General features: G+C 36.3%; 1 protein-coding gene across 3 annotated transcripts in view; it reads left to right on the top strand.

Moving 5' to 3' along the window:
- The first annotated feature begins 1728 nt into the window (after positions 1 to 1728).
- The window catches only part of BRMS1L (BRMS1 like transcriptional repressor), a 59196-nt gene continuing 36399 nt past the window's right edge, over positions 1729 to 24525 (top strand). For 2 of the 3 annotated variants that reach the window (XM_037834833.1, XM_037834834.1), the window contains exons 1-4: positions 1729 to 1996; positions 5008 to 5098; positions 10290 to 10417; positions 12168 to 12247. In XM_037834833.1, the coding sequence (XP_037690761.1) occupies positions 1855 to 1996; positions 5008 to 5098; positions 10290 to 10417; positions 12168 to 12247 (441 nt within the window). In that variant the 5' untranslated portion in view covers positions 1729 to 1854. Of the gene's footprint in view, positions 1997 to 4314; positions 4429 to 5007; positions 5099 to 10289; positions 10418 to 12167; positions 12248 to 24525 lie in introns of all 3 variants that reach the window. The other variant, XM_037834835.1, reaches the window with a different exon arrangement.

Raw genomic sequence — 24525 nt, forward strand, 5'->3', positions numbered from 1 at the left:
TAGGAGAGCGAGCGACAGTCTTTGAAAAGTTTTCTGTCGTTAAATTCCAAATCTAACTTCTATGCAATTATGCCTGGCAGAGGCTTACTGTCTTCTGTAAAATGTCTTTGGATCTCATGTTTGAGAAAGAAATGCTGTACAAGCCACAATATTCAATGAAATATCTTTCAATAGCAAATTCACTTTAAGAAGAATCCCTGTCTTTGTAACGGGTACATAAAGTTTTTAGATTTGTCTGCAAATGAAATTTCCCCATCTAGAAAATGGGGATAATAATAGCATCAGCCTTAGGGCTATTAAACTGAAAACTGAGCTCAATATAACCCATGTAAAGAGCTTACAAAGGTACTTGATACAGAGTGAAAGTGGTCAATTAATATTAGCCATTATTATTACAAAGCTGATTGTTGAGTCTTCCTTGTTTATGTACTCTATTGTTGAGAAAATATAACACTTCATTAAGTCAAGCAAATATTTATGAGTGAAAAATGAAATTAAATCAAGGCTGGTGGCATCTTCGGGCTGCATTTGGTAAAAAATAAATGCAAAAAATATATACTAAATTGAAAATGCCAACATGCAATTCCCTTTCCTTCTCTATTATTGATTGCAAAAGTTTCAGTTCCCTTTTCTTCTCTATTATTGATTGCAAAAGTTTCAAGGAACATTTTTTTAAATTCATTTTTATTGAGATATAGTCACATACCATGCAGTCATACAAAGTGTACATTCAGTTGTTCACAGTACCATTATATAGTTGTGCGTTCATCACCAAAATTAATTTTTGAACATTTTCATTACTACACACACAAAAATAATAAGAATAAAAATGAAAATGAAAAAGAACAATTAAAGTAAAAAATAACACTGGATGCCTTTTTTTTTTTTTTTTTTTTTTTGCCCCCGTTTTTCTACTCATCCATCCATACACTGGACAAAGGGGAGTGTGGTCCATATGGCTTTCCCAATCACATTGTTAGTCCTCATAAGCTACATTTTTATACAATCGTCTTCAAGATTCATGGGTTCTGGGTTGTAGTTTGCTAGTATTTACTGCTAGCTATTCCAATTCATTAGAACCTAAAAAGGGTTGTCGATATTGTGTGTAAAAGTCCCCACCAGAGCGACCTCTCGGCTCCTTTTAGAATTTCTCTGCCATTGAAGCTTATTTCATTTCTCAAGGAACATTTTTAAAGATTTTTGTGCAACAGAAAAATCTGCAGTTACTAATTCAATATAATAATTTATCAGTGGTAATAAAGGTACTTGGGTAGAAGAGCCTGTTCCACCCGGCTCAAAGAGGAAACAAAACCCTTTCAGGCAAAACACCTTTTCACATCTGACTTTAGCATCTTGTATGCCAAGCAGCTCAGACAATCACTTGGCGGGAAAAAGGATAAATACTGACCAAATTGGCACAACCTGTTTCTGTTTAGTTTATAAACTGCGATCTAGAGTGTCACCTTTCGTGCCTTGTGGGACTTGAAGTCCAGAGAGAAGATGTGATTAGAGCTGTTGAGGCTGGGAAGCCGGCAGCCCCTGTGAGTCTCAGCAGCAAGGACTACAACTCCCTACGCATAGCAGTAAGCCGCATCGTGATTACGGGCAACCAACCATGCCAGAGCAGGGCAAGCCCCGCCCCCCTCCTGTGAGGGCGGTGTCTACCAATGGCAGAGCTCCCAGGGCAGAGCTTGCGGGTTAGGTTGTGAGCCCAGGGCCGGGGGCGGGGAGGAGCGGAGGGGATTCAGAACCAGCTCCGCCGCTGGGTGGTTCGGGGCGTTCTGCGCGCCCTTCCTTGAAGCGGCGGTGGCCGGGCTGGGTGCCGGGAGTGGGAAGCGACGGCGCGGCTGGAAAATGCCTGTCCACTCCCGAGGGGATAAGAAGGAGACGAATCATCACGATGAGATGGAGGTGGACTACGCCGAAAATGAGGGGAGCAGTTCCGACGACGAGGACACGGAGAGCTCGTCGGTCTCCGAGGATGGGGATAGCTCAGGTGCGCGACCCAGCAGAGCTGGGACCCTGAGTCCCCGCGCCCAGCGCGCGACAGGCCGCTCTCCTCACGCCGGGTAGCTGCGTCCTGCTGGGAGAGTGGGGCGGGGAGAGAGGGAAGGGGCGGAGACTGGCTCCCTGCCCTCGGCAGCACCCGGACCAGTCACCCGGCGCTGCTTGGCTCCTGGCGGGTCCCTGTCGGCGGGGCGGAGCGCGGGTCTGGGCTTGCCCAGCCCGGGGATTCGGCTCTGTCTCGCTAGCGGTCGGATCCGCCCTTAGGACCTCCAGTGGGGAACACCCGGCAGTTGGTCTGGGAGACCCAGGAAATGCCACCTTTCCCCAGACCACCGACTTCTTTCCTTATTTTCACCTTTGCAATCCTTACTTCTCGATGTGGGTGGGTTGTCGGTGCCGAGGGTAGATTCGTCCCGGCCCTTGACTGGCTGGCTTAGAATTTATTAATCTCAGCTTCCCAATCAGTTTGTCAGTTAGCACTCTGTAGGAGGCTGATTTGGGAGCTGTCCCGCTTGCAGTATCTCCCTGAACTTTTCAAGCCCGAAGGTGAGGGGCCAACTTCGTGAGTGATTTTTCGCTTGTCAGTAGAAGAAGCTACTTACGTTTATAAAGTGGTTGATTTTTGGAAGCTTTGAAATTTTCCAAATCTTTTCTTCCCTTCCCTCTTTTCTCCCTTTAGGCTATTTCAGGCTTTGCGCTGGGCAGATTAACACCACAAATCAATTTTGCAAACTTCTAGGAATGGTTCTTTAAAACGGAAAAGGAAATTGTGATTATTACCTGTATTGTTTTCTTTCTACCAATATAATTGGGATGAAACGCATTTCTTTGTCTTGGCCTGATTCTGGCCATGTAAGGCCAGCGGTACAAGTCTGTTATCACCCCAGTTTCATCTTTTCAGAGTTCCCTTTCAAAGCAAATCTTTGGGGAAGGATGCAATTTCAATCAGTATATCAGCCAACCAAAAATAAATATTTGAGTGACTTTTTTTGTGCAGCACTGGGCACTACCCAGTAGAATTAAATAGTTTTGATCTGGTCTCCCTGGAAACAGTTAAAGAGCAGTCACAAGTCTCCACTTGATTAAATTGCCATGTGAATAATTAATTATAGATATTGCTGTAGGAATTCAGAGGCACAGGAAATCCTTTCGGAATAAAATGGTCAGCAAAGGTTAGTTGAAGAAGGTGGGATTACTTTAAAGAATTATCTTGAAGAATGGGTAGGATTTGAATTGGAATGATGATGGTTAGTTGTTGTGTAGTGGGAGGACTGTAAGAAAAAAATGCAAAGGCCAGAGTTTAATGTTTTTGCAAAGAGGGAGAATACCAGTTTGGTTGAGAGAAGGATTGAACTAGGAAGGGAAAGGGAAGATAAAGATGTGAAAGATTTCAAAGAAAGCATAAAATTGGATCCATGAATACAAGTTTAAGGATTAGGTTAAGAGAGAAACCAGATACAACCAGAATGGTGGTAGCATCAACAAAAACAGAAAAGTAGAAGATTTGAGATGAAGATGGGAGATAATTAATAGTATAGTATTTTAGACCTTAGTTGCATTTGAGGTGATGGGTGGTACATTTAAATAGGAATGTCCAGCTGACAGATGGAAATGTGGGATTGGAACCTGTCCGGGATAGGAAAAATAATTTGGAATTCATCTGACTAGCTGTTTGCAGTAGGTGAGATTTCAAAAGTGGGGAATATAGAAAAAGAAGAACATAAATTCTCCCTTGAAACTTGAGAGAATCTAGACTCTATGTAAATACATTTCTAGATCTGTAAAACATGTTCTCTCCAAGTTTTCTTTGCTTTTTGATGGGAGTTAAGATCTCATAAAATGATACCTGTTTGTTAAAATTCTCCCCCTACAATTTTTATGTTGACTGTTGTGATTTTTACCTGTTTTTTAATCCTGTCCTATAAAATAATGGACACTTTATTTTGTGAAATGTGTAATAATCAATCTGCAACTCAAATTTTTACTGTAATAAATTAAATAAATTTTGCAATTTTGTTATTTGTAAAAGCGTCTATCTCTATTCTTTTGTATGCTTTGCATGTTAAACTTCATAGTTTTATCCTTCTCATACCTTGGTGTTGAGCATGTCTTAAGGCCACAGATAAACCTTTGCTATCCAGAGATCTTGGAGAGTGAGTCATTCTGAGGGACCAAGTTTTCCATAGCCAAAGAATAAGTTTTAAGATCCAGACATGATTTTAATCTGTTTAAGAGAAGTTTAAAAAAATGAATTGTATACATCCTTGCTATATAAAAATAACAACATAATTGAACTCTTTTTTATAGTTTGACCTTTATTTGATGAAGATCAAGATGCAGATCATTTTGCACGACAGTTATTTTGATATGTTGAATATATGTGATGTAAAAATAGAAGATGTGGCAGTTAGGACAGATCTGGTAATTAGCAGTTGCTTTTCTTATAATGTTTGCTTGTTTTTCTCCTCATTTGTCTCTTTCTCACTGCCTGCAGCAATTTGGAGGGGGGAATAATGGGAGAATAAGTGTAGCCAACCAAGATATCCTAATGAGATTGGTTTTCTTTTTTATGTGACTGGCAAACCAGCCATGAGAGCAATTCTGAAAGAATTCCCTGAGTGTTTTTGGGCAATATTAACCTTTAAAGGACACAATCATTTTTATACTTAAGTTCTGACAAGCTGGTGGAAAACAACCCAAAAGTAGACTAATTACTTTGTAATCATAGCCTATGGTCAGTCCTTTAAAATGATTTAAAAATGGATACAAGTAAAAGAGTCTAGAGACCACTATAGTTTAAACTCTCATCTGTATTTTAGGTTAACATCTATAATTGAAATTATTTTGGTTAAATGCTGTTTATTTTCTTTTAAGATGACATACTCCTTGACCATCCAACTTCATGTTCAAGTTTTTTTCTGCTATTTGAATTAAAATTCAGATATATTTGAAAACATAAAATTAATTTTATCCTTTATATTTGCTTTTTTTAATTAACAGAAATGGATGATGAAGACTGTGAAAGAAGAAGGATGGAATGTTTAGATGAAATGTCCAATCTTGAAAAACAATTTACTGATCTCAAAGACCAGTAAGTAATGATTTCAGAAGGTCATTGTTACTAAATCTCAACCATGTCACATGTATATTGCCAGAGCAATTACATTCAGTCTGAACTTGTTTCTCCTTTTGTATTTTATGGGATTGACTGATCTGAAAGAGGCTTCAGTTATTGTTTGCCTGCCTAAGACTTCACTAAGGAAACTAAGGATTTTGAGGCAGGGTTTTTTGGTGGGGAGTGGGGTATAATAAGATTTCTATGTGGATGTTGGTGATCAAAATGTTTTCCCTGGGTTGCTGTACCCACCCTGGTTTCTAATCTGCTTCTTTCATTCTTCTGTTAAATAATTGGATAAAAGTAGCGTTTCTAAAATTTGAGAATAAAATAGAATATTTTCCAAGGATTCTATACCTGGAAGCAATTTTTGTTTGTATCTTACACTGGATAGTACATAGAACTCTTACAACAACGTTGTTAGATTGGAAGATAGAAAGTCTTATCTCCATTTTTACCTGTAGGAAAATTGATGCTTATAGAGGTTAAGCAATTTGCTCCCAATTTATCAGAAAGTGATAAACTAAGCCAGGCTTTGTGCCTCCTAGTGCCATTGTACTCCTTCCACCAAGGCACATTATTTTGGAGGAAATGTGGTAGAGTAGAAAGATTATGGACTCTGTATCCAGGCTTCATTGACTGATTAAAAAAGGGTTAGTAGCTCCTTATTATCTACTGTGAAGATAGAGTGGGCAGTATGTAAAATTCTCAGCCATGTGCCTGGCACATAGTAGGTATTTAGTATATACTGGTTTTCCTCCTCCTTTATTATGTCAGAGCTCTTATGTGCCATTGCAAGTTCATAAAAGAATAAAAGATGTCTTACAGGAGAGCTTTCACTTGGGAGCTTGCTGGCATGGTCATGGGGTATAGCTTCATCTTAGGGTTTGTAAATGAGAGAGAGAAATTTCTGCAAATATTGACATATCTTAGTGTATTCAGAAGCTGGCTCATTAGTTTATGAATTCTTTGGGACTTTGTTACTTATTCTTTTTCTCCTACTTTTTCCTAGAGGATCCCAAGAAGAGATGCAACTCATTTAATATATATGGAATTGCCAGGGAGGAAGTCAAGACTAAAATAGGACAGATTTGTTTACCATATTTTGGTGGTTTGGAGCTGTATGTATTCCAGAAAAACATGTTCTTAAACTTAATCCATTCCTGTGGGTGTGAACCCATTGTAAGTAGGACCTTCTGATGAGATTACTTCAGTTGAGGTGTAGCCCAACTCAAACAGAATGGGTCTTAACCCTATTACTGGAGTCCTTTATAAGCAGAATGAAATTCAGACACAGAAACAGAGAGCCACAGAGGGAACAGCCAGAAACTGAGCATCACCGGAATTCGGAAGAAAAGGGAGAGGGCAGGAGAGGTTGCCATATGCATTGCCATGTGACAGAGGAACCAAAGACCAAGAATTGCCAGCAGCCAGCCCTAGAATGCCAGTCTTTGGGAAGAAAATGTTGCTTTGATGACACCTTGATTTGGACTTCCTCTTAGCTTTAAAACCATGAGCTAATAAATTCCCATTGTTTAAGCTAATCTTTTGAATAGTATTTGAGCAGTCTAGGAAACTAAAACACATATGAATCCTACTGTTTATATCATTTCTGATCTTAATTTTCATTGGTATTAGAGATGAGTATTAGATAATGTCCCATACTAGTGCAGCAAAAGTAGGCCAAAGTATATAATTTGGCTTTGAAAAATAGGGTATATTTTTCTTATTCTAAAGATTTATGTTACTAATTTTAAATTAAAATTAGTCTGGATCCCCAAAGAATCCAATATTTGGGCAACATTGAGAGTTTATCTATGATTATCCAGGACCATCCAGTTCATCCAGGAAGCAAATTTATATTTTTATGTTTTAGTACAAGTAAGCCAAGCATGAATAATTCTCATACAATTAATTACTATTTCACTATTGAACTTTTAATGTGTTTTTTATGGTTATCCAAAAAATGAAAGTTACTGTAAAACTCTAATATAATGTATTACGTTAGGAGAACTTTGCACCTAATTGGTCATTAATCCTAATGTTCATTTTGGAGCTGGCAGATGCCTTGATTTTTGCTTTCTCCTGGTTCGCTTTTACCATCAGCCGGTTCTCTCTAGCAGCTTCATTCATTCTGAGAGTATTAAACATAGACCCATGACCACTGTTTAACAGGGTTCTTTCTCAAGGAATGGTTTCCAGAAAAAAATTAATCTTTGCCTCAGGTTTATAATTATCTTTTGTCCTCTTGCCCCAATTGCCTTGTTTATTTTTATCCTTTTGTACTGTGTATCTCTGTAAGTGGTCTCAAACCCTCTTTATAAGAGGCAGGATATATATTAAAGGTAATGTAATTATCCTCCTCCTCCTCTTCTAGCATCATAGACACAATACTGCACCCTTCATAAGGCAGGAACCCCACCATTTGCAGTTACTATAGTGGTGGAGCATGAGTTCTTCCGTCTCCTTAATAAGATAGAGAAACTTATACCACCCAAGTTTCCATTCATTTTAACATTCACATCCAACAAACATTAATTGAGCATCTACTCTGTGAAATGAATTGTGGTTGCTGCTAAGGGATTCATGATGCTTGCCTTTGATGAATTTATCATCATATCCCAAGATTGTAGAGATTATACTGATTTTGACAAATCTGTTCTTTTAAAAGTTTATTTAATTGAATATCGTTAGTTCATATAACCCTTTCAATCACAGCGCTGGTTCACAAATTGGGGATAACATCAATATTTTGTTTAAATATGATGTTTTTCAGATGCTGTCATTCTTTGTATGAAATTTTAGTATTTTGCCTGTACATGTGTTATAATTTCATAAAATAGAAGTATCATGTAACTTTTCTGACTTTACATGTTGTTTATCATTGTATCGTGAGTTTTAGAAAAATTTAACCTAGACATGTGTTTTAGTAATGTCCCAGCTGCTAAAACAGATACCATACAATGGGTTGGCTTAAACAACAGGAATTTATTGGCTCATAGTTTTGAGGCTAGGAGAACTCCAAAATTGAGTGTCAGCAAGGCAGTGCTTTCTCCCTAAAGACTGTTGTTTTCTGGGGCTGGCTGATGGTGATCCTTGGGTCCTTGGCTTTTCTGTTACACGGTAATGCATGTGGCAACGTCCTCTCCTTTCTCTTACAGGTTCTATTGACTTCTGGCTTCTACTCTTCCTTGATGGCTCTCTACCTACGGCCTTTCTCTATAAGGCCTCCAATAATAGGATGAAGACCATCCTGATTCAGCTGGCCATGCCTTAACTAAAAATAACACCTTCAAAAGGCCCTGTTTTACAATGGTTTCATACCTACAGGAACGGATTAAAATTAATAACATGTTTTTCTGGGGTACATGATTCAACCTCCACAACATGATAATATATTTATTTTGGCAGTTAACTCAGATAATTATTTCCCTTTTTGTTTAAAAAAAATTGTGGAATATTTGTTGTATTTACCCTCAAACTTGCTTTACTCATAGACAATCGTCATATAAATCTCTGCACTGATTAGAATGATCAATTACAGAGAATTAATATTGATAGTTTTAATTGTATTTGTTTATAGCTTTAAGAGCAAAGAACAGAATTTTATATGAAAGCCAGGTATCATATTGTTTTCAAAAGTCAGCTGCTAGTTGTATTAACAACTACAGCATAATTGGTGGTTTCTTCTGTAAGTTACTAGGGATATCCTTGTGACAAGTTATGATGTTCTTCTCTGATAAAAGTAACAAACAGCAAAAAGCAATTTACACAATATTTGAAATTGTTAATCTACTTGAAAATTTTTAGGTCATCCCTTAAAATACCACAAAACCAGGATTAGAAGGAAGAAAATATAAACTTTTTTTTGTTAAAAAGTGTCCTAGTTTGCTAATGCTGCAGAATGCAAAACACCAGAGATGGATAGGCTTTTAAAAAACGGGGGTTTATTTCACTACACAGTTACAGTCTTAAGGCCACAAAGCGTCCAAGGTAACACCTCAGCAATCGGGTACCTTCACCGGAGGATGGCCAACGGCGTCCGGAAAACCTCTGTTAGCTAGGAAGGCAGCTGGCTTCTGCTCCAAAGCTCCGGCCTCAAAACGGCTTTCTCCCAGGATGTTCCTCTCTAGCAAGCTTGCTCCTCTTCAAAACATCACTCCCAGCTGCACTCCGTTTCCTCCCCCGGAGTCAGCTCATTTATATAGATAGCTCCACGGATCAAGGCCCACCCCGAATGGGCGGGGCCATGCCTCCATGGGAACATCTCATCAAAATTATCACCGACAGCTGGGTGGGGCACACTCCAAGCAAATCCAACCAGCACCAAAACTTCTGCCCCACACAAGACCACAAAGATAATGGCATTTGGGGGACACAATACACTCAAACCGGCACAAAGAGTTAGTTCTATCCTGCAAGATTATTTCCAATAATAAACATTGGATTGTCTCATTTAATGGTCTTTGATAATCAAGCTAAAGGCATGATTAAAGGTATGACAGCTGGTAGATTATTTGTAAGTGGACACAAATAGGGGCCTCACACCGTCATTTTTCATTTCTGCTTCCATTGATCAACTCATTTGTTACTTATTTGCATTCCAGATGAATTTGGTATGCCAGATTTGGCTTAGTTCTATATTCATTGGTTTTTACTTTCATTGCTCTACTTCTTCGTCTTGGTTCTTTTTTAAAATTGATAAACTGAATTTTACAATACTAACTTGTTTTCAGGAAATGTGGGGGGAAGCCAGGGAATTATTTATTTTGACAGCTAGTAAAGTCTATATGTAAATTATTATTCAAAATGATTTCTCGGTTTCTTTTAAATTTGCTGTTTACAGTGACCATTTCTCTTAGAATTGATTTATTTTGTAGTCAAAACAGCAAAAATTGAGAATGTTAAAAAGTAGTTACTTCAGTTGTATTCTTTTGTATTGTGATTTAACCATTAAAGTGTGATACTTCTAAAACAAAATAGAAAAAATATTTATTTTACAATTATGTGCATAAAATCAAATAATGTCATTAAGTAAGGCAAAAAAATACGTTTAGTCGGTTATTAGAATATGAATGAGAATAGGAAGAGATAATGTACAGAAATGGTAAATTGTTGGTCTTTGTTGAGATTTTAAAATTAATATCTTAATTTTTGCTTTGTTAAGACTTTATAAAGAACGATTAAGTCAGGTGGATGCAAAACTACAAGAAGTCATAGCTGGAAAGGCACCAGAGTATTTGGAACCATTGGCAACTTTACAAGAAAACATGCAAATCCGTACAAAGGTAGCAGGTAGGAAAGTGAAGCATCTTTTCTATTTGATAGAATATGAGCTCTTAAATAGATTTAAAAGGTGCTTCATCAAGTGTTTTTTGTTAATTAGATTACAATTATATTTACACTGACCATAATATTTCACTTTAATCATCCCAGAATTAATTATTAAATACCTCTTGCTTTTCTCTACTTCCAGTGGTGGTGGGTAGGGGGTGGGGTGGAAAGAAGCCTTCAAGTTCTCACAATGTTGTTAAGATACATTCACATGTGAAATAATTAGAAACCATGATTCTTTCATTGGGAGATACTATTACTATCACAGTTTAATTCCCTATTAGATAAATTGCGAAGTAAATTAAATAAACCTTAATTTAAGTACTCTAGGTATTTTTCATCTGTAAGAGTGATAAGGATTTTTCTTTTTTAATTTTTGAATGTTTGATCAGGATATCATTGAATAGGGAATTAGCCTTCAGCCAGATAATTTAATGATAAATGTTTTATTTAGATAAGTCTAGTTACTCATTTGTGGCTATGAATAAATGAAAATATAATATATTTGTATGGTTAAATTTCAATCTTATGTTTGTCACTGGAATCCAGGCTCAGTATCATGTACTAGCATTCATAATTAAGGGATATATCTATTTAAAGATTACTTACAAATTTTCATAGTCCAACTGCAAACTGAACTTTAATTAATGAAGATGCTGATTGTTTTTCTGTTTTGGGGACACTGCTTGATCCTCATGTACTTGTTAAGTAATATCTAAGACATTGTTGATAATAGATTCTTTTTGTACTTTGGTAACTAAATCCATTTTAAACCAAATTTTGTTCTTTAGTACTTAATATGAAGTATGTAGGTAATGTGATACTTTACTGCTGTTATTTTATATTGTAAATATATTTGTATAATAGGCTTGGCATGCCCTAAAAGTGACCCTAATTTTCTTTGACATTCTTTTGCACTTAATGGGTAATTAGGAAATAATACTTGAATAAATTATTCAGTTTTTAACTCTGTGGCCTCCCTTACTTTGTTGCTAGTGGAATAGTTACAGATATCTGCCCTCTGCATTTACTATACAAAAAGAGAGAATTACATTTCTAAGGCCAACCAACTATGGCATAGAGTTTAGTATGCACTTCAAGAGCTCTTTGCCATCTTTGTGGTTGCCTATTTTATACTATTGCCTTGTTACACTCAGTTAAACTCTCTTGGGCACCCATCCTCAGGTGAAGCCTGGTCAGGAACATTCCTTACATCGTAGATTTTTTTGTTAGATCAGTTTATACATTTATTCCTCTTGGAAGCTCTAAACAGAAAATAAATAATAGTTTAAAAGTAGTGGTTTTGGTGAGCTATAGTATCTAGTTGTTATTTTGAGTATATATGATGGATGAAACCACAGTTTATTGTCTCTGTTTCCATTATGAATCTTGAGAGGTTGTTTTCTATAGGAAAAGTTTTATTTTCATTTTGATCATTCTCTGTCAAACATTTGGAAGCATTCTTAAGAAGAATGGGGTAAACTAAAATTAGTTTCTTTCAAGCTCTTAAACTCTTGATTTTCTAGTTTTCCTTGTTATATATTTTAAATGGTCTTGTTTTATTTTCAGCTTCTAAAGATAAAGTTAGACTTACTTGTCAATTTCTTCTGTGTTCATCCTAGAAAATACAGTGAGGACAGAATTCCTGTAGGGAAGTGATAATGAAACCCCTTATTGCTAACATAATCAGAGTGATTGTGTTTGGTTACAGGAATCTATAGAGAGCTCTGCTTAGAATCTGTAAAGAACAAATATGAATGTGAAATTCAAGCTTCTCGGCAGCATTGTGAGGTACTGTCATTTTGCTTAACTTTTAAGCTAATTTCATCTCTTCAAGCCTTTTCTGAGTGCAGTAGTTTAAAAACTAAATAAATTAAGTGAAACAAAATTAAGTAGTACTTCAGCTGATCACGTATATACGTGTGAATTTTTTTTTTAACGCAGTTGCACTGGAAGTTGTTGAAAAAAGGGCACAATGAAAGAGGACTGTAGAAAAGAACTAAGTGAGATAACTTTAGAATTTTTGCAACAGTTATTTAAAAAAGACTTTGTAATGGTTATGTCATCTGGCATCACTGAAAATGATTAGTATAATTAGAATAATATGGAAGCTAAGACTCAAAAAATGTATATCTAGTGGTGCAGTTATGTGAGAAATAAGCACTATACCTAAAAGGAATAAATGCTCACCTGATTGTGGAGAAGAAAATAAATTTATTTATGATCCAGCAAGAACAGGTACGCAACCAAATTGTGGTGGCTGGTGCCCAGAACAATAGAACACAATACTATTTATGCCCTAAGCCTGACACGCAGTCCCTCCCCTGTTCCTCCATTGGCTGAATACTCCAGGGGTTACAGCCTATTCAACAGGCCTAACTAACCGGCACAAATTTGAAACATGCAGCCCAGGTGAATTTGAAACATTTGAAACAAATCTACATACCCCTGACTATAACTGTTATGCCCATATAAGGCACTGACACCACTCTTATGCTTATGTGGCCTCTTTCTGTTGCTCCTTAACTGCAGAGCCAGTTGGTAACAAATTACGAGGCTATTTTAGGAGCCTCCATCCCAGAGTCTCCACCTTGCAAGGATGGCAGGTGGATAAATAGGAGGACCAGCCGTTGATTATGACTTGGCTTCTTGACCCTCTGCCATTCCCCTGAGCTGCCCCCACCTGGTGTGAAAGCTAAACTTAATCTAATTCTCACCGTTAGAAAGTTGGGCTATAGAATTGATTTCTCATTCTTTAGATCTATTTCTCTAGGCCTTAGGGCAGAATTTTCTATTTAAAGGGAAAATAGCTACATTTCTGTAAATTTTCTGTTTATTTTGAATAGCATTTGAAAAACGTAGTGATAATTTCGCAGTTAACTTTTCATAAAACTTGGACAATAAGGGGACAAAGTAGTTAGGTATAAAGGTAATGGAGCTTATTGTTTCATTTTCTTGATTGCAACTGAGATTGAACATCTTTTCAAAGTTTACTGGATGCTTGGATTTTCATTCCTAAAAAGTGTCTGTTCATATTTTTTCTTTATGTTGGTCTTTTAGTCTTTTCTTCATTGAGCTGTACAAGTTCATTATATATACTGGATATAAATGCTTTACTGGTTATATGCTTTGCACATATTTTTACCCAAGCAGTAGGATGTCTTTTCAATCTTTTTGATGATTTGATTCACAGAAGTTTTACATTTTAATGTAGTTGACTTTATTATGTTTCCTTTATATGTGCTTTTTTTGTCTTTCCCACTTTGAGTTAAAAAAGATGTATTTTCTTTTAAAAGTTGAAATTTTGATTTCAACGTTTACATTGTTAAACTGTCTTTAATTTTTGTATATGTGTAAAGTGTGGATCCATTTTATATTTTTACATATGGATAGGTTTGTCCCAGCACCATTTATTACTTTGTCATCATTTTCCCGCTGATTAACAATTCCATCTCTTTTGTACATCAAATGTCCATAGATGTGCTGGTCTGTTTCTAGCTTTCTAAATCTGTTCCATTGGTCTTTTGGCTATTTCTGTACCAGTATCACAATATTTTTTAATGGTTTTCAGTTAAGTAAGTCTTGATAACTCAATAACTTGACAATTCTACCTTGCTCTTTTTTTTTCTCAAAATTGTGGTTCAAAATTTTGTTGTAGCTAAGTAGTATCTTCTAAAAAATTACTTTTTATTTTCTGCTGCTATGTAGAAAAGTAATTTGTGTATTAATATTGTACCCAGCAACCCTACCTCCCTTACTTCTTTTTTTTTTATTTTCAATTTTTTTAAAATTCATTTTATTGAGATATATTCACATACCATACAGTCATATAAAACAAATCGTACATTCGATTGTTCACGGTACCATTACATAGTTGTGCATCCATCACTAAAGTCAATCCCTGACACCTTCATTACCACACACACACACAAATAACAATAATAATAATTAAAGTGAAAAAGAGTAATTAAAGTAAAAAAGAACACTGGGTGCCTTTGTTTGTTTGTTAGTTTGTTTGTTTCATTCCCCCGTTTTTCTACTTATCCATCCATAAACTAGACAAAGGGGAGTGTGGTCCATATGGCTTTCCCAATCACATTGTCACCTCTCATAAGCTACATTTTTATACAACCGTATAAAAAGATTCATGGGTTCTGGGCTGTAGTTTGATAGTTTCAGGTATCTACCGTCAGCTATCTCAATTCATTAGAACCTAAAAAGGATTGTCTCTTTTGTGCGTGAGAGTGCCCACCAGAGTGACCTCTTGGCTCCTTTTGGAATCTCTCTGCCACTGAAGCTTGTTTCATTTCCTTTCACTTCCCTGTTTTGGTCAAGAAGATGTTCTCCATCCCACAAAGCTGGGCCTACATTCCTTCCCGGGAGTAATATTCCACATTGCCAGGGAGACTTACACCCCTGGGTGTCTGATCCCATCATGTGGCAGGAAGGGCAGTGATTTCACCTGCCAAGTTGGCTTAGCTCGAGAGAGAGGGCCACATCTGAGCAACAAAGAGGCATTCGGGAGGAGGCTCTTAGGCACAATTATAGGGAGGCCTAGCCTCTCCTTTGCAGCAACCGTCTTCCCAAGGGCAAGTCCTGTGGTAGAGGGCTCAACCCATCAAACCACCAGTCCCCTATGTCTGTGAGCACATTAGCAACCATTGAGGTGGGGCAGGCCAATACCCCTGCATTCTCCACCAGCTTCTCAAGGGGGCTCTGCATATTTTTTTCCTGTTTTTTTTTAATTCTTTTTTTTTTTCTAAAATCAACTGTATTAAAAAAAAAAAGTAAAAAAAAACATAAAATAAAAGAACATTTCAGACAGACCATAAGAAGGGAGTAAGAAAAAGACAACTAACCTAAGATAACTAACTACTTTACTTCCAACATGTTCCTGTTCTACCCCGAGAGAGTAACCTAACATAGCAACGTTTCTGTGAACTTGTTCCTACTATACCCATCAGAAATTAACAGACCATAGTCATTCCTGGGCATTCCCAGAACATTAAATTTACCCACGATAGCTTATCTGTTCTTATTGGATTATCGTTCCCCCTTCACTAATTGCTCTCTATCACTAGTTCCCCTACATTCTACATTATAAACCATTTGTTTTACATTTTGCAATGTTCACATTAGTGGTAGCATATGATATTTCTCTTTTTGTGCCTGGCTTATTTTGCTCAGCATTATGTCTTTAAGATTCATCCATGTTGTCATATGTTTCATGACATCGTTCCTTCTTACTGCCGCATAGTATTCCATCGTGTGTATATACCACATTTTATTTATCCACTCATCTGCTGAAGGACATTTCGGTTGTTTCCATCTCTTGGCAATTGTGAATAATGCTGCTATGAACATTGGCGTGCAGATATCTGTTCGTGTCACTGCTTTCCGATCTTCTGGGTAAATACCGAGAAGTGCAATCGCTGGATCGAATGGTAACTCTATATCTAGTTTTCTAAGAAACTGCCAGACTGACTTCCAGAGTGGCTGAACCATTATGCAGTCCCACCAACAATGATAAGAGTTCCAATTTCTCCACATCCCCTCCAGCTTTGTAGTTTCCTGTTTGTTTAATGGCAGCCATTCTAATTGGTGTGAGATGGTATCTCATTGTGGTCTTAATTTGCATCTCTCTAATAGCTAGTGAAGCTGAACATTTTTTCATGTGTTTCTTGGCCATTTGTATTTCTCCTTCAGAGAACTGTCTTTTTGTATCTTTTGCCCATTTTATAATTGGGCTGTCTGTACTATCATCATTGAGTTGTAGGATTTCTTTATATATGCAAGATATCAGTCTTTTGTCAGATACATGGTTTCCATCCCTTACTTCTTAATTCTTATAATTTGATTATGGATTCTCATATTTTTTTCTATATAGATAATAATATTATTTGTGAATAATGGACTTTTTTTCTTCCATTCTGATCTTTATTCTTCTTATTTGTTTTATTTGGCTGGCTGCCACAGAAGCAGTGAAAGGAGATATCTTTCTCAAGTTCTTTATTTTAAGAGAATACTAACAGTTTCCAATAAATATGGTATTTGCTGTTAGATTTTGGTATATACTCTTTAATCAAGATAAGCAATTTCCTTTTATTTCTTATTTTCTAAGAATATCTAAAATGAATTATTGGGTTTTATGAAATGCTTTGTCCACATGTACTGAATTAGTCATTTTTTTTGCTCTTAATATATTAATTTGGTGACTTACATTATTAACGTATTTTTTAATGTTAAATCATCTTTGGATTCTTGGAATGGTTATGTTTCTTGTGCATTGCTATATTAAACTTGCTAATATTTTGCTTAGAAGATTCATTTCTATGTTTGTAAGTGATATTTAATTTTCAGTTCTCATCCTGTCTTTATCTCATTTGATTTCAAGATTCATAAAATGAGTTAGGAATAGTCTGTATTTTTCTCTGTCTTAAAATTATATATTTAAGATTGCAGTCATCAGTTCCGTGAGTGTTTACTTCATCTTGTCTTTAAAACTCTCATACTTACAGAAACTTATAGAAAACTTGCAAGAAAGTACAAAGAACTTTTTTTGGTGAACCATTTGACAGTGAATTGTCAACATGATGCCCCATCATCCTGAATACTCTACCTAATGTCCTACAAATGAGGACATTTTCTTAACCTAACCACATTACAGTCATCGAAATCAATAAATGTGCATCGATACATTACTGCCATCTAATCCTCAGACGCCATTCAAGTTTTGACAGTTGTCCCAATAACATCTCTCTTTTTTTAAATACATTTTTTATTGTGAAATTTAACATATATACATAATAGTGATAACTTTCGATGTTTGATTTAACAAGTGGAGAGCAAATTTCAAAGAATGTTATGGGTTACACTTTCAGTTATTTCTTTATTGTGAAATATGACATATATACAGAAAAGTGATAACTTTCAAAGTACAATTTAATGCGTAGCTGTAGTGTAAAATTTCAAAGAGTGTTATGGGTTACAGTTCCACTATTTCAGTTATTTCCTTCTAGCTATTCTAATAACCTAGCATCTAAAACAAAAGTTATTTAAAGATTCAGTATTTGTAATCCTTTGTTAAATCCTATTTTGTCTGTTGCTCCCTTTCCTCTTGTGTAATCACTTCCTTGATCTTCAAGGGTGTCTAGGCAGTGACCACCCTAACTTGTTCATACTGTAAAGCAGTGTTGACATTATGAGAAAGGGGCCTGCATCTGGTTATTTTTAAAGAGGCTGTTGCCTCTGGGTTTTAGGACTTGTCTGGCATAGGAACACTCTGATGGATTTAAGTTTCTGAGAGATAAACTCAGTGAGTGAAACTTTTGTAGAATCTCAGATAGGGGCCTAGGTGTTTCGGGATGACTCCTGGTTAAGGTTTGGCATACTGTGGCCATTTGGGATATCTGGCTGAAGCTTATGTAAGAGTAACCTCCAGGATAGCCTCTGGACCTTCTTTGAAATCTCTTAGCCACTGTAATCTTATTTTGTTACCTTTCATTTCCCCCTTTCAGTCAAGAAGGTGTTTTCCATCCTTCTATGTCAGGGCCAGGCTCATTCCTGGGAGACGTGTCCCACGTCACCAGGGAGATTCACTCCCCTGGGAATCCTGTCCCATGTAGGGGAGAGGTTAATAAATTTATTTGCTGAGTTGGGCTTAGAGAGAGAAAGGCCACATCTGAACAACAAAAGAGGTTTCTGGAGGTGCCTCTTAGGCATAATTATAGGAAGGCTTCCTATAATTATGCCTAAGAGGCACCTATAATTTATAGCCCTAAATTTCACAAGAGCAAGCCTCAAGATTGAGGGCTTGACTCATTAAGTAGGGGGTTCCTGATTTCACATAGCATATATTCTGTCCAAGATAAACAGTGTCTCACATTATCTTCACTTAGTTGTACAATCATCATCACTCTCAATTTTAGACAATTATCGTAGCATGAAACATCCTAGTGCTGGCCAATAATATCTTTTATAGCAAAGATATCCAGTTTAGAATCACATGTTGTCTTTAATTTTCATTTCATTTAGTTGACATGCCTTTTTAGTTCCTTTAATCTGGAACAATTCCTTAGTCATTCGTTAATTTACATGATCTTGATATTTTTGAAGATTTCAGGTCAATTGTTTTCTACAGTGTTTTTCAATTTGTTGTCTGCTGTTTCTTCATGATTAGAGTCAGGTTTTGTATCTTTGGCAAGAATATCACAGCAGTGATGCCTTGTTCTTCTCACTGCATCCTATCTGGCAATGTACAATTTTGATATATACTATTACTAATAATGTGTTCTTTAATGACTTGATTAAAGTAGTGTGCCTTCCAGATTTCAGCACAATAAACTTACTTTTTCCCCCTGTGTAATTATAAGTATTTTGTAGAGAACTGCTTTGAAACTGTTAGCATATCTTATATCTCATAAACTTTGAATTTATTCATTTATTTACTTATGTCAGTATGGACTCATTGTTTCCTTTATTCAATGAGTTATGATCCATTACCATCTCTATTTATTTTGATGCTCAAAGGTTAGGCTAGTATTAACCCTTCAAGCTGCTTCTGTGTCTTTTCGACATGTCCCTATCATCCCTTGAGTACATTCTTAACTTTTTGCATAAGAAACTGTTGCAGACTCAACTTGCTTTACCTGCCTCAGCCCTGGAACCAGCCATTTCTCTAAGGAGCTCTGGTTCCTTTTAGTGTAGAATGGTACTTAGAAGAGAAAATCTGGGTGCTAGGTATGCTAAGAGTTATTGTGGTATCACTGCTCTGGTACTCTAAGAGAACAGAGCCAAGGAATATATGCAGACTTGCACACATACATTTACATCTATATTTCTAGTCCTATCTTTCTTGAAAACCTGAGTTTATACCAGTATCTTTAATTCTAATCTTATGCCACAGAGTTCATTCTAGTTTTCTCCCTTTCCATATTTATAACTCCTCTGATGGTGAAAAACAGTCTTCTATTATCTTTAGAATATTTAGTTGTTTGATCATTCCCCATATATGTAACCAAACTCCCATCTCTGTCACTGCCCATTCCCCTGTAAAGATGTCTTCTTCACTCCATCTGTTCTCTGACACCATGCTGGGCTGCACAGCCAAGTGGATGCCCGCCTCACCCTGCCTGTGCTTTAACACCCTATAACAGGCCCTCCTGCCCCATGGAAGCTCTCCATCCCACCTGGGCTCCAGCACCCTATGCAGGCTGTCCCCCTCATATGGACTCCCTCTTCACACTACATTTCTAGAACAACCATTCTTATATCTTATTTTTCATTCTTGATGCTGAGTTTTTGTACTGTTTATGTCTCATCGATACTTTTTGTTATGTTTGTTTTCTACTTCCTTAATATCTGCTCTGTATTTTTAATTTTCTTTCTTCTACTTTCTTTCAACTTGTTCTGTTCTTTTTCTAACCACTCAAATTAGATGCCTACCTCATTCATTTTCAAGTTATTTTCTTTTTTAATATAAGGACTTAAGGCTATAAATTTACCTATAGGTACTGTTTTAGCTTTATCATACAAGTTTTGATATGAAGTATTTTAATTCATTTAGATATAAGTATTTTCTAATTTCAATCAAAATTTCTTTTTTGACCCATGAGTTAAGTTATTTAGACATGTAGTAAAAAATTTCTAACCCCATGAGTTTATGGGCAGTTATTTATTTTTACTTTTTACTTAATTGCATGGTGGTCAGAGAATGTAGTCACTATAATGCTCATTCTTTGTATTGTTGTTTGGTGGCTTAGTTTAAGTTAATTTTCATATATATATATTTCATACATGCTGAAGAACATATGTTTTCCAGTTGGCTACAGAGTTCTGTGTTAACTAGATCAAGCTTTTTTCCTTGTGTGTGTTTTTTTTTTTTTTAACCTTTTTTTCCTTTTTAAATCAATTGTATGGAAAAACAAAAAACAAAAAACAAAAAAGAAAAACATACAATAAAAGGACATTTCAAAGAGACCATAACAAGGGAGTAAGAAAAAGACAACTAACCTAAGATAACTGCTTTACTTCCCACCTGTTCCTACTTTACCCCAAGAAAGTTACATAATATAGCAACATTTCTGTGAACTTGCTCCTACTATATCCATCAGAAATTAACAGACCATAGTCATTCCTGGGCATCCCCAGAACATTAAATAGCGTATCTGTTCTTCTTGGATTACTGTTCCCCCTTCCTTAATTGCTCTCTATTGCTAGTTCCCCTACATTCTACATTATAAACCATTCGTTTTACATTTTTCAAAGTTCACGTTAGTGGTAGCATATAATATTTCTCTTTCTGTGCCTGGCTTATTTCGTTCAGCATTATGTCTTCAAGGTTCATGCATGTTGTCATATGTTTCACGAGGTCGTTCCTTCTTATTGCCGTGTAGTATTCCATCATGTGTATATACCACATTTTATTTATCCACTCATCTGTTGAAGGACATTTGGGTTGTTTCCATCTCTTGGCAATTATGAATAATGCTGCTATGAACATGGGCGTGCAGATATCTGTTCGTGTCACTGCTTTCCGATCTTCCGGGTATATACCGAGAAGTGCAATCGCTGGATCGAATAGTAACTCTATTTCTAGTTTTCTAAGGAACTGCCAGACTGACTTCCAGAGTGGCTGAACCATTATACAGTCCCACCAACAATGAATAAGAGTTCCAATTTCTCCACATCCCCTCCAGCATTTGTAGTTTCCTGTTTGTTTAATGGCAGCCACTCTAATAGGTGTTAGATGGTATCTCATTGTGGTCTTAATTTGCATCTCTCTAATAGCTAGTGAAGCTGAACATTTTTTCATGTGTTTCTTGGCCATTTGTATTTCCTCTTCAGAGAACTGTCTTTTCATATCTTTTGCCCATTTTATAATTGGGCTGTCTGTACTATTGTCATTGAGTTGTAGGATTTCTTTCTATGTGCAAGATATCAGTCTTTTGTCAGATACATGGTTTCCAAAAATTTTTTCCCATTGAGTTGGCTGCCTCTTTACCTTTTTGAGAAATTCCTTTGAGGTGCAGAAACTTCTAAGCTTGAGGAGTTCCCATTTATCTATTTTCTCTTTTGTTGCTTGTGCTTTGGGTGTAAAGTCTAGGAAGTGGCCGCCTAATACAAGGTCTTGAAGATGTTTTCCTACATTATCTTCTAGGAGTTTTATGGTACTTTCTTTTATATTGAGATCTTTCATCCATTTTGAGTTAATTTTTGTGTAGGGTGTGAGGTAGGGGGTCCTCTTTCATTCTTTTGGATATGGATATCCAACTCTCCCAGACCCAATTGTTGAATAGACCATTATGACTCAGTTCATTGACTTTGGGGGCCTTATCAAAGATCAGTCGGCCATAGATCTGAGGGTCTATCTCTGAATTCTCAATTCGATTCCATTGATCTATATGTCTGTCTTTGTGCCAGTGCCATGCTGTTTTGACCACTGTGGCTTTATAATAAGCTTCAAAGTCAGGGAGTGTAAGTCCTCCCACTTCGTTTTTCTTTTTTAGAGTGTCTTTAGCAATTCGAGGCATCTTCCCTTTCCAAATAAATTTGATAACTAGCTTTTCCAAGTCTGCAAAGTAGGTTGTTGGAATTTTGATTGGGATTGCATTGAATCTGTAGATGAGTTTGGGTAGAATTGACATCTTAATGACATTTAGCCTTCCTATCCATGAACATGGAATATTTTTCCATCTTTTAAGGTCCCCTTCTATTTCTTTTCGTAGAGTTATGTAGTTTTCTTTGTATAGGTCTTTTACATCTTTGGTTAAGTTTATTCCTAGGTACTTGATTTTTTTAGTTGCTATTGAAAATGGTATCTTTTTCTTGAGTGTTTCTTCAGTTTGTTCATTTCTAGCATATAGAAACATTACTGACTTATGTGCATTAATCTTGTATCCCGCTACTTTGCTAAATTTGTTTATTAGCTCTAGTAGCTGTATCGTCGATTTCTCAGGGTTTTCTAGATATAAGATCATATCATCCGCAAACAATGACAGTTTTACTTCTTCTTTTCCAATTTGGATGCCTTTTATTTCTTTGTCTTGCCGGATTGCCCCGGCTAGCACTTCCAGCACAATGTTGAATAACAGTGGTGACAGCGGGCATCCTTGTCTTGTTCCTGATCTTAGAGGGAAGGCTTTCAGTCTCTCACCATTGAGTAGTATTCTGGCTGTGGGTTTTTCATATATGCTCTTTATCATGTTGAGGAAGTTTCCTTCAATTCCTACCTTTTGAAGTGTTTTTATCAAAAAGGGATGTTGGATTTTGTCAAATGCTTTTTCAGCATCTATTGAGATGATCAATTGATTTTTCCCTTTTGACTTGTTAATGTGTTGTAATATATTGATTGATTTTCTTATGTTGAACCATCCTTGCATGCCTGGAATGAACCCTACTTGGTCATGGTGTATGATTTTTTTAATGTGTCTTTGGATTCGATTTGCAAGTATTTTGTTGAGGATTTTTGCATCTATATTCATTAGGGAGATTGGCCGGTAGTTTTCCTTTTTTGTAGCATCTTTGCCTGGTTTTGGTATTAGATTGATGTTAGCTTCATAAAATGAGTTAGGTAGTGTTCCATTTTCTTCAATGTTTTGAAAGAGTTTGAGTAATATTGGTGTCAGTTCTTTCTGGAAAGTTTGGTAGAATTCCCCTGTGAAGCCATCTGGCCCTGGGCATTTATTTGTGGGAAGATTTTTGATGACTGATTGGATCTCTTTGCTTGTGATGGGTTGGTTGAGGTCTTCTATTTCTTCTCTGGTCAGTCTAGGTTGTTCATATGTTTCCAGGAAATTGTCCATTTCCTCTACATTATCCAGTTTGTTGCCATACAGTTGTTCATAGTATCCTCTTATAATTTTTTTAATTTCTTCAGGATCTGCAGTTATGTCACCTTTTTCATTCATTATTTTGTTTATATGGGTCTTCTCTCTTTTTGATTTTGTCAATCTAGCTAGGGGCTTGTCAATCTTGTTGATCTTCTCAAAGAACCAACTTTTGGTGATATTTATCCTCTCTATTGTTTTTTTGTTCTCTATGTCATTTATTTCTGCTTTAATCCTTGTTATTTCTTTTCTTCTACTTGGTTTAGGATTGGTTTGCTGTTCATTTTCTAGCTTCTTCAGTTGATCCATTAGTTCTTTGATTTTGGCTCTTTCTTCCTTTTTAATATATGCGTTTAGTGCTATAAATTTCCCCCTCAGCACTGCTTTTGCTGCATCCCATAGGTTTTGGTATGTTGTGTTCTCATTTTCATTCGTCTGTATATATTTAGCAATTTCTCTTGCTATTTCTTCTTTAACCCACTGATTGTTTAGGAGTGTGTTGTTTAACCTCCAGGTATTTGTGAATTTTCTAAGTCTCTGATGGTTATTGACTTCTAATTGTATTCCATTGTGGTCCGAGAATGTGCTTTGAATAATTTCAATCTTTTTAAATTTATTGAGGCTTGTTTTATGTCCCAGCATATGATCTATTCTGGACAAAGTTCCGTGAGCACTAGAAAAGTATGTGTATCCTGGTGATTTGGGATGTAATGTCCTGTAGATGTCTGTTAAATCTAATTCATTTATCAGATTGTTTAGGTTTTCAATTTCCTTATTGGTCCTCTGTCTGGTTGATCTATCTATAGGAGAGAATGATGTGTTGAAGTCTCCCACAATTATTGTGGAAACATCAATTGCTTCCTTTAGTTTTGCCAGTGTTTCTGTCATGTATTTTGTGGCACCTTGATTGGGTGCATAGACATTTATGATTGTTATTTCTTCTTGTTGAATTGCCCCTTTTATTAGTATGTAGTGGCCTTCTTTGTCTCTCAAAACATCCCTGCATTTAAAGTCTATTTTATCTGAGATTAATATTGCTACACCTGCTTTCTTTTGGCTATAGCTTTCATGAAATATTTTTTTCCATCCTTTCACTTTCAGTTTCTTTGTGTCCCTGTGTCTAAGATGAGTCTCTTGTATGCAACATATTGATGGTTCATTGTTTTTGATCCATTCTGCGAATCTATATCTTTTAATTGGGGAGTTTAATCCATTTACATTCAACGTTATAACCGTGAAGGC

This window comes from Choloepus didactylus, chromosome 4 (assembly GCF_015220235.1).
Source record: "Choloepus didactylus isolate mChoDid1 chromosome 4, mChoDid1.pri, whole genome shotgun sequence".
NCBI classification, from domain to species: domain Eukaryota; kingdom Metazoa; phylum Chordata; class Mammalia; order Pilosa; family Megalonychidae; genus Choloepus; species Choloepus didactylus.